At 38.5% G+C, this 14,200-nt stretch overlaps 1 protein-coding gene across 3 annotated transcripts in view; it reads left to right on the top strand.

The window, feature by feature from the left end:
- The window catches only part of LOC124613083 (L-serine dehydratase/L-threonine deaminase-like), an 87,707-nt gene that overhangs the window by 32,001 nt on the left and 41,506 nt on the right, over nucleotides 1–14,200 (top strand). For all 3 annotated transcript variants that reach the window (XM_047141669.1, XM_047141671.1, XM_047141670.1), the window contains exon 4: nucleotides 11,066–11,169. In XM_047141669.1, coding sequence (XP_046997625.1) covers nucleotides 11,066–11,169 — 104 coding nt within the window. The remainder of the gene's footprint in view (nucleotides 1–11,065; nucleotides 11,170–14,200) is intronic.

Genomic DNA, 14,200 nt, shown 5'->3' with positions numbered 1-14,200 from the left:
GCAAATAAAAGTGGTCACAAGAACAGAGCTCTAGGGTACAAAAAAAAAAAAAAAAAAAAAAAAAAAAACAGCAGAGGAAAGGAAATACACTACTAATCTGACTATAGCAGGTGTCGAAAGTGGTCAGCATTCATCTCTTGGCACTTTTGGGCCCTGGTCAGCAAGTTGCTGAAGGCGGATCAAAACTGGAATGCTGGAACTGCTACAGTCTCATCCAGAAATGTTCTGCTCCAGTTCTTGAAGACTATGAGAGCTTGAGGGCTCCCTACACAAAGTAATCGCACTCTGACAGATCAGGTGACCCAGGTGGCCATCTAAGGCTGTGACCAGACTGGCCACTGCTAACAATTCTGTCAGGCGTGAAGATTGTGTAAAGGTCCTCCAAGGTTCAGCTGGCTCTATGGGCAGTTGCTCCATCCTCTTGGAAGTAACTGTAGGTCATTTTCTCCTCCATTAATGTAGCCAGCTGTCCAGGCCACCTTTATTTGCCCCAGGCTGCACAACATAAACTTGACAGGCCCCCAACACCCTTCTCTGAGATATGCTTGAAGTTATTTCTACATCTGTGGATGACTCTTGATACAAGATAACATATTGCTTTCTCCGTACCAATAAACGCTCAATCTAGTCCCAAACAAAGTCACGGGGTCCCAAGTCTATCAAAAATTTGGATCCGCCGTGGAGCCAAGTTGGCAAATACCAGGCTGCTACTGTAGTATAAATTCTGTGGATTGTAATAAATAAAAGAACATTACCACAGCACCAGCATAACCTTTTTTTTTTTTTTCACTTCCATTTTATGAGTTATATAGCCCAGCTGCCAACAGTTTTATTTCATTTTTAATTTTGATTGCACTATATTTTCTTTTGATATTGTGCACTAAAGCACATTGTGATGGAGTCAAAAAAGTGCTTTCTGTGAAGGTTGTTGGAAATCCTATTAGAAAATTTCCCAAACAGATTTGAACATCAGCAGCTGTGAAATGTCGTACTAATTTGGTAAGTTCACCAACAACATTCGGGAGTAGGGCATTTCTGATTCCATCAGAAGGTGACTTACATGAAAAATGAGTATACTTTCTATTTTGCATTGAAGAGTAAACATAAAACAAAGTATTTCTATTTGTAAAAACTTGTCCTAGAAGAATCATGAAAATGAAGAAATGAAAGGAAATGAAAGAAGTATGTTGATGCTCTGTAGTGTAGAGGTAACGTTCTTTTTTCGTCTGTAAATACCAACTTGCATTGGAGGTCTCATATTAATTGATGTGACAAAATTTCTTGGTCATAGAGGATTGGCATTCAGAGATTCAGCTCTGAAAACTACAGATCCAAATAGTGGAAATTTCCTCTGAATATTTGAACTCTTGTACTTACTATGTTGCAACATATTAGCAAAGTTAGAGCCCAAAAAGAATCTGGAAAGAATTTACTACGTGTACATTATCTGTCATGTGATACTCAGAATGAATTTATTTCTAGTTGTCCCCATTGTGTCAGTGGTGCCATCTTGGAACAAAGAGAAAACAAGAAGTATTATTCAGTTACTGTTGCTGCAGTTTCTGATTCAAATCATACTGAGCAAACAACAGTCATCTTGCATTATATTTACTTCAATAAGGGAACTGATAAATATGAAATAAATGAATGGTTTTTGGAATACATAGATTGTAATCAGGAAATGAGAATAGCTATTGCACATGTAATTCAATCAACACTTGTGAAACACTCAGTTCCTATGAGTGAATGCCGTGGACAAGGTTATGATAGCAGAAATAACATATGAGGGTCGTGTAAAGGAGCTCAAACACATTTTCTTCAGTGAAATGCTCTTGTAAAATGTTTCTCCATGTGCTTGTTGTAGGCTTATGTGGAATACAAGCAGCTGAGCATTGCCATGAAGCAGGTACTTTATTCGAAGGGATTCAACTTTTTTTACAACCAGTTCAGTAGCGGTCTAGAACTCTAGGAAATTCTGAAACAGTGTGTTGGAAGATCTTTATATTTCATGTGTGATACCCATTGGACTGCTTAAGTTGACACTGCAATACCAATTGCAGCTCACTTGAATTAGCTTGCCATTGCTGTTGAAACTGCCGGTAAGTTAAATTTGTCAGCAGAAACATTTTCTGTGGTATGCAGTGTTTAGGATTATGAGATATCATTTAGGTGTTTAATCATGGCATCTAAGGTGGGGGGGGTCAAAAAGTTTCTAGCCTAACAAATAATAATGACAGAAATTTCATAATACCAATTTACTTTTCAATACAATACCCGTGTACACTAATTCACTTGCAGGCACACTCGGATAATTTCTGCAAACCATTCAAATGAAAGGTCTTTGATTTTGAGCCCAACCAAGCATTCACATCATCAGTCACTGCATCATCGTTGTCAAATCATCTTCTTTTGAGGTCTTTTTGTAGGTTTGGGAAAAGAGAAAAGTCTTATGGAGCCAAATCTGGAGAATATGGTGGACAACATAACAATTTGTTCCCGCAGTCAGGCAGAGTTTCCAGTGTTGCGAGGGCTTTGTGCGCCAGTGCATTGTCCTAATGCAAAAGAACTCCACGCCCCAATTTTCTGCGCCGTTTTTTCTTTATCTCTTCTCTCAAATGGCACAGGGGGATTTAGTTGTAGGATGCATTGATAGTTACATCCTTTTGCAAGTAATCCACCAAAATTACACCTTCTGCATCCTAGAAGACCAATGCCACCTCCTTGCTGGCTGATCTTTGCACCTGGTGTTTTTTTGGGGTAGGGGATGAAAGATGTTTCCATTGGTTTGACTATTTTTTTTGTCGCAGGATGAAAGTAGTAAACCCATGTTTCGTCCATTGTTATGTACGTTTCAAGAAAACCATTTTCATCCACTTCAAATTGGCAGATGATTCCGTCACAACACTGCACACGCTCCCATCTCTGATCTGCATTCAAGTCTTTTGGGACCCACCTAGATGAAACTTTCTGCATTCCCAAAATATCCACAACAATGTCATGAGCACGCCCATGGCAGATTCCAAATGTGGTTTCAATGTGCTGCAACATTATTTGACTATCCTGCAAAATTGTGTTGTGAATTGCAGTCACTGTTTCATTAGTGGCAACAATGGCAGGCCTTTCGTCTCTTGGTGCATCTTCCACACACGCTCTTCCACGTTTGAAGTCGGACACCCAGTTTTTCACTGTTGCATAAGATGGTTCACTGTCCTTAAGTGTATTCCCCGTGTCCTCCGCAGTTCCCTTGGGTGTCATTCCTTTCAACTGAAGATATTCGATCACAGCATGGTTCTTGATTCTCTCAATATTTGCCATTTTGCTTACACTACAGTATACAACACATTCTAGTGGCAAAACTAATGAAGCTGGAGCTGCAAAATTTGACTTGCATAACCACAAAGGGTCACCATAAAAGTAAGTGGTATTGTTTGTGTAAGACATTACGGTAATTATCTCAGGCTAGAAACTTTTCAACCACTCCTTGTATTTAGCAACAGTTGTTGGCATCAGTTGACTAGAGAAGCAAATTACTAAAACTCAAAATACTACCTCGATGTTGAGGTAAGACACTCTGATGATGATGATTGGTTTGTGGAGCACTCAACTGCACAGCCATCAGCACCTGTACAAAGTCCAAATTTTTCGCAGTCCAACTTTTTGCACAGTCCAATCTAGTCACTGTTATGGATGATGATGATGATGATGATGATGATGATGATGACGATGATGATGACGACACAGGCATGCAGTCCTTGGGCAGAGAAAATCCCCAAGCCAACTGGGAATCGAACCTGGGAGCCCATGATCCAGAGGCAACAACGCTAGCCTCTAGACCATGTTTTGCAGACAGAAGACACTCAGAGCTTATTAAATGTCTTAAAATATCTTTACGAAAATTGAGACGCTATTCCACCTGATCCAAAGTTGTTAGTACAATTAATATCAATCCTGAATTTCAGAGAGTGTGCACTAAGAAGAGGAAATCATTTCATGATGAAATGAGGAACAGATTTATTCAACGTAAATATACACACATCAAAAAAAGTTTTGCATCACCCCAGTTCCCAGAACTCCTGAAGATAGATATTGACTGTGGTTATTGCATCACAGGCACAATCCCTTTGACTGTTCAGAGATGTCACTAAGCCTGCCCAAGGATGTAAACAATCACGCGTGAGCAGCACCTGTTAGACGGAGGGGGTCCGACAGCCAATCAGTTCCATTCATTCCACCAGGAAGGAGGTACAAGGCTCATGTTGTCTGTAGTTCAGCCATGCATAGACAATCAGTATCGTGCTTTGATGGCATCTGCATTGTTACTCTGTGCCAGGAAGGGCTCTCAACAAGGGAAGTGCCCAGGCATCTCGGAGTGAACCAAAGTGATGTTATTCGGACATGGAGGAGATGTAGAGAGACAGGAACTGGCGATGACATGCCTTGCTCAGGCCGCCTAAGGGCTACTACTGCAGTGGATGACCGCTACCTACGGATTAAGGCTCGGAGGAACTCTGACAGCAATACCACCATGTTGAATAATGCTTTTTGTGCAGCCACAGGACATTGTGTTACGACTCAAACTGTGTGTAATAGGCTGCATGATGCGCAACTTCACTCTCGACATCCATGGCGGGGTCTGTCTTTGCAACCACGACACTATGGCATGGTACAGATGGGCCCAAGAAAATGCTGAAAGGACTGCTCAGGATTGGCATCACATTCTCTTCACCGATGAGTGTCGCATATGCCTTCAACCAGAAAATCATCGGAGACATGTTTGGAGGCAGCCCAGTCAGGCTGAACACTTTAGACAGTGCAGCAAGGTGGAGGTTCCCTGCTGTTTTGGAGTGACATTATGCGGGCCGACGTATACCGCTGGTGGTCATGGAAGGAGCTGTAACTGCTCTATGATACATGAATGCCATCCTCTGACTGATAGTGCAACCAAATCGGCAGCATATTGCTGAGGCATTCGTCGTCATGGATGACAATTCGCATCCCCATCGTGCACATCTTGTGAATTACTTCCTTCAGGATAATGAAATCGCTCAACTAGAGTGGCCAGCATGTTCTCCAGACATGACCCCTATCGAACATGCCTGGGGTAGACTGAAAAGGGCTGTTTATGGACGACATGACCCACCAAACACTCTAAGGGATCTACGCCAAATTGCTGTTCAGGAGGGGGAAAATCTGGAGCAACAGTGCCTACATGAACTTGTGGATAGTATGCCATGACAAATACAGGCATGCATCAATTCAAGAGGTCATGCTACTGGATATTAGAGGTACCGGTGTGTACAGCAATTTGGACTACCACCTCTGAAGGCCCCGCTGTACGGTGGTACAACATGCAATGTTGAGGAATAAAAAGGCGACAACGATTTTTATTTTGATCTCTATTCCAATTTCCGGTACAGATTCCGGAACGCTCGGAACGGAAGTGATGCAAAACTTTTTTTGATGTGTGTATATTATTGACAATCTGGTGCCTAACTTGAAAACTCAATATGAAACAGTGAAGATTTTAGATAAAACATTTCCTAAAAGAAAAGCTTGCAAAGCGCCATTGATAGTGTTATAAGCAAGTAGAATATAATATGTACCTGTTGCATAAATAATGGCGATTTACACAAGAGTGCACTGACGTCTATTTACAGAAATACGTGGGCATACCAGGGAATGAGTGGGAGCAGAACACTCCATATTGCAGCATTACTGACACAAGGCATTTTGTCATTTTACAAATCAGTATAACATTTATCCTTTTGTTTTAAAGTGGAGTGAAAGTAAATTAAACTACCTTAAAAATAAAGTTAAATGGAGCATATGTTGATTTTACAGTAATTAGTTATTGGTAGCATCTGAAGCTGAGCAAGTAAATTTGCCAGTCATATCTGTTTTCTCCCTTGCCATTTATGTTTTGGTTGAGCTATCATCCAGTTCCATAGTTGTGGTGGTCTTGGGCTGCTGATAACTGTTTTCGTCACTAATTTTCAAACTAATTTATTACTATTCTTTCAGTCTCGTACTGCATGAAAGCATCACAGTGCTAATATTCTTTTTCAGTATACAGGGTGATTATAATTAAAGTCAAATATTGAAACCACTGTAGAAATAACACCACTGGTCAGAATGACGTCAAATTGCAACGGAATATAATCGGAGAAGGGGGAAAACATATGACAGAAGAAGAAAAATAGTGTGAAAATTTATCAGTAGATGGCGCTGTATGTGTCAGAACACGTAAATGAAAACACCTGTCATGACCCATTGAAGTTGGTATAAACACGCCGGGTACACAGGTTTTCCTACTTTTGCATCTGCGACTTCGCCATGACTTTCTCAATGCAGGGTTACGCTCTGCATGTAAAGCTGTATTACAAGAATGATGACTTGTGCGCACTTTGCTCTGCAGAAATTCTGGACACTGAAGGGTCTGGAAAAAGGTGTTGGTCCGATGACTGCCATGGGTCTGGAGAAAATGATTTAGAAATTCGAAAAGGCAGATTCTTTTGGTGTCCAACCTTGTAGAGGGAGGAAACGAATTAATTTGCATCAGTGGAAGCATTGGCCACAGCAATGCAGGAGGAGACGAGTGGTGGTATGCAAATGTTTAGTGCACAGAGAATTGCCTGAACGTTGGATATACCTGTGAGCACAGTGTCTAAAATCCTATGAAACATCTTTCTTTGTATCCATTCAAAATTACCCGTGTGTACGAGTTGCTTCCTGTTGTCCTACCAGCAAGAGAAACTTTTGCTTTAGAATTTCTTGCTTGCATGGAAGTGGATAATGACTGGCCATGGAAGATTTTGACAGACGAAGTCCACTTCCATCTGATAGGATATGTCATTACACAGAATTGTTGAATTTGGGCAACCTACAATCCACACGCAAATCAACCAGTACCACTTCATCCTGAAAAGTCACTGTGTGGTGTGGGTTTATGGCATCGTTTATCATAGGGCCATATTTTTTCAAAGAGACAGGTGCTTCCGTTCGTGTTACCTGTACCATCACTGGTAAGTGCCATGAGAGTCTTTTGCACAACCACGTCATTCCAGCTCTCCAACGGCATGGATGTGTGTGAATGGGATCATTTTTATGCAAGATAGCACATGCTGTTCCTCGATTTCAACATGTTGCAGAAAACGGTGGACAGCATATTGAACATGTTTGGCACAAGTCACACAGTAATTAATAATCCAATTTGATTTTGATTGATGCTTTTTATGTGGTTTTTGGCCTCGGGACAATTAAAAAATCAATCTTTGCCATCCAATGTGATATGACCTTGCCGTAGTGGATTGGCTTATGTAACTAACAGTATCACACCAGTACACACATGCACACTTAGTAGTACAGTTTGTTTATTGTCAAACATACAGCTTGTGCTTGCACTGGGATGTAATAAAAGTGCTGGAAGTACTTCACTGCAAAACGATTGTGAAATTTAGAGCATGACCTTAGCAAGGGTACATCACACAGGTGTGCTACTGTTTTCTTTCTATGAAATTATTATAATTAAATACACTGAAAATTGCACATATGTTATTTAAATTTGCAGATTGCACAATCTGCTCTAATTATGACTGAAAATGTGTGTGGAAACCGGAAATGTGAATGGAAAGAAATGTGCTTGGAACAAAAAAAATACCTACTGGAGACAAAAAATTTAACTTTCAGTATCAGTTCTGTAATTAGGAAGCCTGTCTTTCCTCACTTTCGTAGAAAAACAATGATACATATTTTAAAGCCCAAAACTTAAGTAGACAAATTTCACAGACAATATTAACTTCATTAGTTCTCATTTCTGAGGTCAGAAAAACAGCTAAAGCAAAAGCGTGTAAAATCGGAGGAATGGGTACGGAAAATGAATCATTAGCAGACATTTTATTACTGATAAGTAATGTTTACATTATTGTCCTCCACCACATCATAAAATCAGGAAGTTGAATGTTCACATGTTCTGCAATACAGGATAACACTGCATCCAACAAGCAACTGAAGTTAGTACTGTTAATGGTGACTTCGCGATCCAAGCATGTATACTATTGCATTGTCTGATTCAACCTATTGCACCACAAATGACAATTAATTCATTCAGATTTTGCCAGCAGTATCTCATGCAGCATATAATACCATAGTATAAATCAGTAGATAAGCACATAAGATGAGTAAGTTCCTCTTTAAAAGACAGGCAGAGAAGTGGAGAACCAGCTGCTTCAGCTATCATTCTGCCTTGTTCACCAAAAATTTTGGCATGTGAACATATTCCCACTGTTTTAACATGCAATATCCCAAATACTTTTGTCGAGTCTCTCTTCGTAGTGAAGCTTTCATACTCAGTATCCCACTGTCACTGTCACCATCTGTCTCTGTCTCATTTTTCTCCCATTGATTTACAGTATATCACAGCACCACTGCCTCCTCTCTCACTTACCCGGTCTCCTTTTGTCTTTCTTTGTTACAGCCACTGTCTCCTCATCACCTCAGCAACTCAAAAATTCTGGTATATCCAAATTATTTTTCCCCTATACCTACGTGTTTGAAATTTCAGTCCAAAATGTGCCCTCTCCCATACCTACGTGTTAAAGTTCACCAGTCTGGGAGGGTCCAGACCCTCCTCCCCAGAGCTAGTGTATGGTGTTCTGTCATCTCTTGTTTTTGTCTACACTGTCTTCTCTCTCTTTTCCTCCCACTGTTTCTCTTTTCAGGCATGTGCCACTCTCTCTCGCTGACCATCAATATCTCCTCTTCATTTTTGAAAAAAAAAAGAAAAAAAGAAAGAAAGAAAGAAATTAGTGCCACTTGACTGTTAATTGTTCATTTGTTTTACATAGTCATGCTTTCAGCTTTGTAGCCAATCTCGAGTTCATGGTGAAATTTTAAAATGCATCTGACCTTGTCCTTAGTTGTCATTTCTGATCTTATAAGATGAGTTGTTGTATTGCAGGATACGAGTACATATCAAAGATTCATATGGCTGACAATGTGCACAATGGAAAACTACAACTGTTCTATAAGACAAGAAATACATTGTTTCAGTGATGTCATGTCACAGGCAGGTCAGACATATTTTAACCTTTCAACATGGACTTGAGAATGGCTATAAACCTGAAATCATTATTATATAAAATAAATACATGATTAACAATCTACATGACTGTGGTCCCCCACAAAGATAAGATCATTAATATCTCCTTCTCTTCTCAATCTCCTTTCTGTTTCGTCTCTCTCTCTTCTATTGGTTCTGTCTCCTCTATCTCCCACCAGCGCTGTCTCTCTGCTATTCTCTTTCAGCTTAAAAAAGCAGAAATATGTTTTCGTGTCAAAATTTTTGGTGGGGAAGGAGGAATGAGGATAAGGCAGCTGATTCCCCAATTGTCTGTTAGTCGTTTGAAGAGGGACTTACTCTCCTCCTTGCTTCTGCTCCAGAGTAGGGGCACCCTGCTGGTTCGTCTTTTTTTTGTCTGCTACAGCAGGGTGTGAAAACTATATAAAATGATTGCTATAAATTAGTAAAGTTTTGACAGTTTATTTATATGCTGTGATTCATTTATATAAATGACAAATAAGTAAGCATAATGTAATGTTAACACACAGCCGTTTGTTTTACGTTTTTCCCAATGCTTTTCTCATCAACTGCAACTCGTTGAAAATGTCTGGTTTATGATTTATATCATAAAAGAGTAAAAATGTCATTTGAGATATTTTACCCAATTTTTGGCTGTCATTTTCTTTTCAGGAATATTAAGAACCTTTTTAGCCCTTTATTATTATTATTATTACTGCGGTACCTCTTTGGGCATATTAAGTTTCGACCCTTCGTGCAAATATTATCTTAAGAACATATGGTAACATTTTCGACGACCTCCCATGAAAAGCAAATGCAGGAGTGGCCATCCCGACAATTTGTACTTGCGTACCCAACAAATCATGGTTTTTGGGGTTTTCTCAGGATTCGGACATGAACAAATTGTGCTTTTATAAATCACATTAAGTCCACTAGAGTACACCTAATTCAAAGGAACCAATCAATTTTCTCTGTTTGCCTGGGCTGGATGAAGTGTAATATTTAATTTTTGACCCTGCACTATAGGATAGGTGCAGTATGCCAGTTCTTCCGATAGGTACAGAAATGGTCACTAGGCCGAGGGCTATCCAAAACAGTTGACCACTTATTTCTGTGATCGATATGACTCCACTGAAGAATCACATTTTTGCACACAGCTTTTTGTAACATATGATAACTGCACCCAGTCGTACAAGGACCAATTGCATTTGTAAAGATATGTTTGGTATTTAATAAGAAATTACTTTTATTCTGTATTCTATCTCCACGAATTTTTTTTATGTCAACCCTTCTTTAAAATAACAATAACATTGGGTTGCTATGTATTTAGATGGAGCCCAGTCATATATCCTGCTCAGGGACCAGTCCTGACTCAGAATATACCTTCAAGATTCTGAAACGGATGGTTTCCAAAGATATTGGACATCAAGGACATATTAGAGTACAAGATAATGCCCACCCTTCAAATATGGAGAACAAGTTTTGAAATAGCTGTTAGGTTCTCCCACTTAATACAACTACTCCCTAAACTTTGGAACTTGCACTCTAATATATCCTTAAATCCTTCAGCTTTCCTAGACTTGAGTTACATTACATACAATTTTTTAAATTATTGTATTTGTAGTTATTTACTGACTAGATTATTACTCTTTTTATCCCTCCCTTCCTCTTGGATCTCCCCCCCCCCCCCCCCCCCCCCCCCCCCCCACCGGTCTTCTTTTCCATTTCCCTGCTAATTCTAAAGTGCACAATTCATTTCACTTGTTGTCTCTCTTTCTCTCAACACATCTTTACTTCTCTTTGGTTGATAATGTCTTACCTGTTGTGAGGATGGGTGAAGAAAAAGATGAAGGGGAGTATTGTTTCCATACTCTAATTTTTATTATTGTAATGTTGTCTTAAAATAACACTGTAGTACAGAGAATATAAACACCCCCACCATTTCCTGGTGCTCATAATATTAAACACACTTCCTTTTTTATTTTCCAGCGTCATGGTGATAACTTTAATACTGCCCAACGCAAGGCTTTCGAATTAGTGAATGAAATTAAGGGATCAGTGTATGTTTCACCATATGATCACCCAGATATATGGTAATTACTACAATTTGTAATATTTCTTTGTGTTTAAAGGTTGTAAATGATAATAGTAACTAAAGTTAAATGCTTGTTATGAATATTAACATGTAGCACAACTAGGAAAATTGTCACTGTAGATCTAGATAGAATACAAGAGCTGTACTTCCATGAAAAGTAGTTATGTTCCAGATATGAAGGAGATACTCAGATTTTATACACTTTTCTCCTGTAGACTGTGCCTCATTGTTTTCTCATAGTTCTTGGGATTGCTCTAGTCAGTCTGACAAGCTAAGATGTTTGCATATGCATTTATTGTGCTCATTTCATTGTTCACAAATTAACGTAAGAAACTAGGAGTTACATGTCTTTCCTTGCCATTAATTAATTCACAAATCACTTTCCAAATTGTGCTACAGAATGACTCTGTTTATTGGCTACCTATGGATGAGTCATTTGTGTACATGGAAAGATAATGACTGTTCATAGATTCAGAAAAAAATTAACATATAGTCTCTGCAGAGCACTTTCGTTAAAAATTTGAGGTGGAGTAGTAGTACTCAAAAACATAGTTGTCAAGAAAACCAATTCAATATTAGTTCCAAAATTTATTTTATATTTCAATTACTCATTGCAGAAATCACATCAGTCCAGAATTCTTCAAAGCGCATTTCATGGCGTTAATGGACTTGCCACCATGTATGTAGAAATTGTGCTAGTCGAATTCTTTGTCTTGAAGTCCATAGAAAGCTTCAGTGACTGCAGAAACAATATAGGTCAGTGATATGTGTGGCTTCTGCTACAGAAAGTAGTACAGAAGATTTGACTGGTTTTAACAAAGGATGTGTATTTACTATTGCCAGCTTTCAAAGACTGATCTTTAGTCAAGAATTTATTGTTTGTAGAAATATATCATAAGTTCCAGTGAGAGTACTGGTTGTAAGTACACCAAAGAGGAGGGAAAAAAAACAGTGAATAATATAGATTAATGTTATCAGATCATCAAAGATAAATGGCTGAGAATATGAAAATGGGAGAGGTGATAGTATTCCAAAGAAGTCCCAACTATTTGCACTGCATTAAGTGCATGGTCATGGTCAGCATTATTAATTTGTTTGAAATCAAAGATGACCAAGATATTTTCCTGCAACGGCTCACTGAATAGCATGATATAAATTTTAAGCTCAGCCATAACATTTTCCAAGACAAAGTAATTTGATGCTAGACTAATGAAGAAGTGCAGTTAATGTACCTTTTCTTGTATTTGGAACAGCATGTGTGCTTCTCGTATGAAGTGTGACCACCAATGAAAGAAGACTTCCATGCAGGCTCTGTCAGTACACAGAAGCCTGTGTAGATATGTTTACATCAATTTAAAGAGAAGCAAAATAACCTTTTTGGTTATAAGCAACTTACTGTTTTTTAATTAATAAAAATAAATTTATATAAATACTTCATTACATTCAGAATCCCCCATTATCTGAAAAAAATGTTCTCAAAATTTAGAGCAGTCCTGAATAAATAGTGAAAACTTTGATCAGCAGTTTAGTCGGATGTGAGTTAATGGGTGCCTGAAATGTGAGGAGCTCCTCTTATCAAGTATGGAGACATTGCACTGTACACTCTATGAGAAAAGTAGCTGAATGAGTACCACAATTCACAAAATAAGTTTTGGCAGAAAATGGAGCATGTGACTGAATTATGCTTATAACATAATTACAGTCTCATATTTGACTTAACGTAGAATCTTCTGTTACCAAAAATTCTCATTCAACATACCTACTACACATCATTTATAGGTCAATCGCTTCACTATTAACAACTGAAAGACCAAAAAATCTGAACTTTTTTGTTTATCCTGAAGATGGGGCAAAGAAAAGAGCCATTGAAGTTTGTTGCCTGTTGTTGAAATACTTGGGGGAACCTCTATCTACTACAGTGAAAAATCTGTACCTTTTTCACGACTGTTGTACTGGGCAAAATTGCAACCACAATATTATTCAATATTGTCATGCACTGATTGGTTGTGGACTTCGTACAATGAGTCAAGAAATGTGACTGCATGTATGTTCCAGAAGAGAATGATGCCAAAATCATTCAGTCATCTGCTGAGTTTCAAGTAACAAAATTTGAGTCCCCCACACATTTTTGGATTTTGATATTTGGTACAAAGACTATTTATTACAAGAAAGTCCTTTAGGCAAGGAATCTCTTGGGAAGACCATTGTTGCGTAACAGAAAGTTAGATTTTTACCTAGTAAATACATTTGAAAGTGATGTTTTTACAAACTGACTAAAAACTGCAAAAGTAATATTTCTGTAGAAGAAGGGTGGAAAATGTGAAATTTCTAATTGTCGACCAGTTTAAGTTTTGTCAGACTTCAGCAAAATAATGGAAAAATGTGTCTTAAAAGATAAACAGCCTTCTTAAATGAAGAAGCCTGCTAAGTGACTTGCAACATGGATTCAGAGCTGGAAAGTCGACCCAGTCAGCAATTTTTGTCTCTCTTAAATGAAAAACTAACAGCAGTGGATGATACACAACATGTATTTGGAATATTTCTTGATCTTAGTAAATCCTTTGATGTTATTGATCAGGACATTCTCTTGAATAAGCTAAGTAATTGTGGAATTAGAGGCCAATCTGAAAGGTGAATCAGTCATTCCACAATAATTGTCACAGGTTACAGAAATAAAACACAAAGACAGTGAAACAAAAACAGTTTCTAGTTTTCACAGCAATGAGCAAAAAATCAAATATGGAGTCCCCTAAGTGTCAGTTGTGGGACCTGTCCTGTTTCTGCTCTATGTAAGTGACTTGGCTGGTAAAGTAAATCAAGGAACCACAGTACTCTTTGCAGATGACTTAATATTCTACTGAAATCACACAGTGAGGAAAATCTGTAGAAAACTGGAACTCAGTTATGCATAGTATAGTACGCTAGTTCAGGACCAACAAGCTCACCATTGATACTGAAAAAACTGTGACAGTTAACTTTCACACCACACAAAACCTCCATCATGAAAATATTGTTTTCACTATCGAAGG

Source organism: Schistocerca americana, chromosome 4, assembly GCF_021461395.2.
Source record: "Schistocerca americana isolate TAMUIC-IGC-003095 chromosome 4, iqSchAmer2.1, whole genome shotgun sequence".
Classification (NCBI taxonomy): domain Eukaryota; kingdom Metazoa; phylum Arthropoda; class Insecta; order Orthoptera; family Acrididae; genus Schistocerca; species Schistocerca americana.
This window is presented reverse-complemented; position numbering and strand designations above follow the sequence as displayed.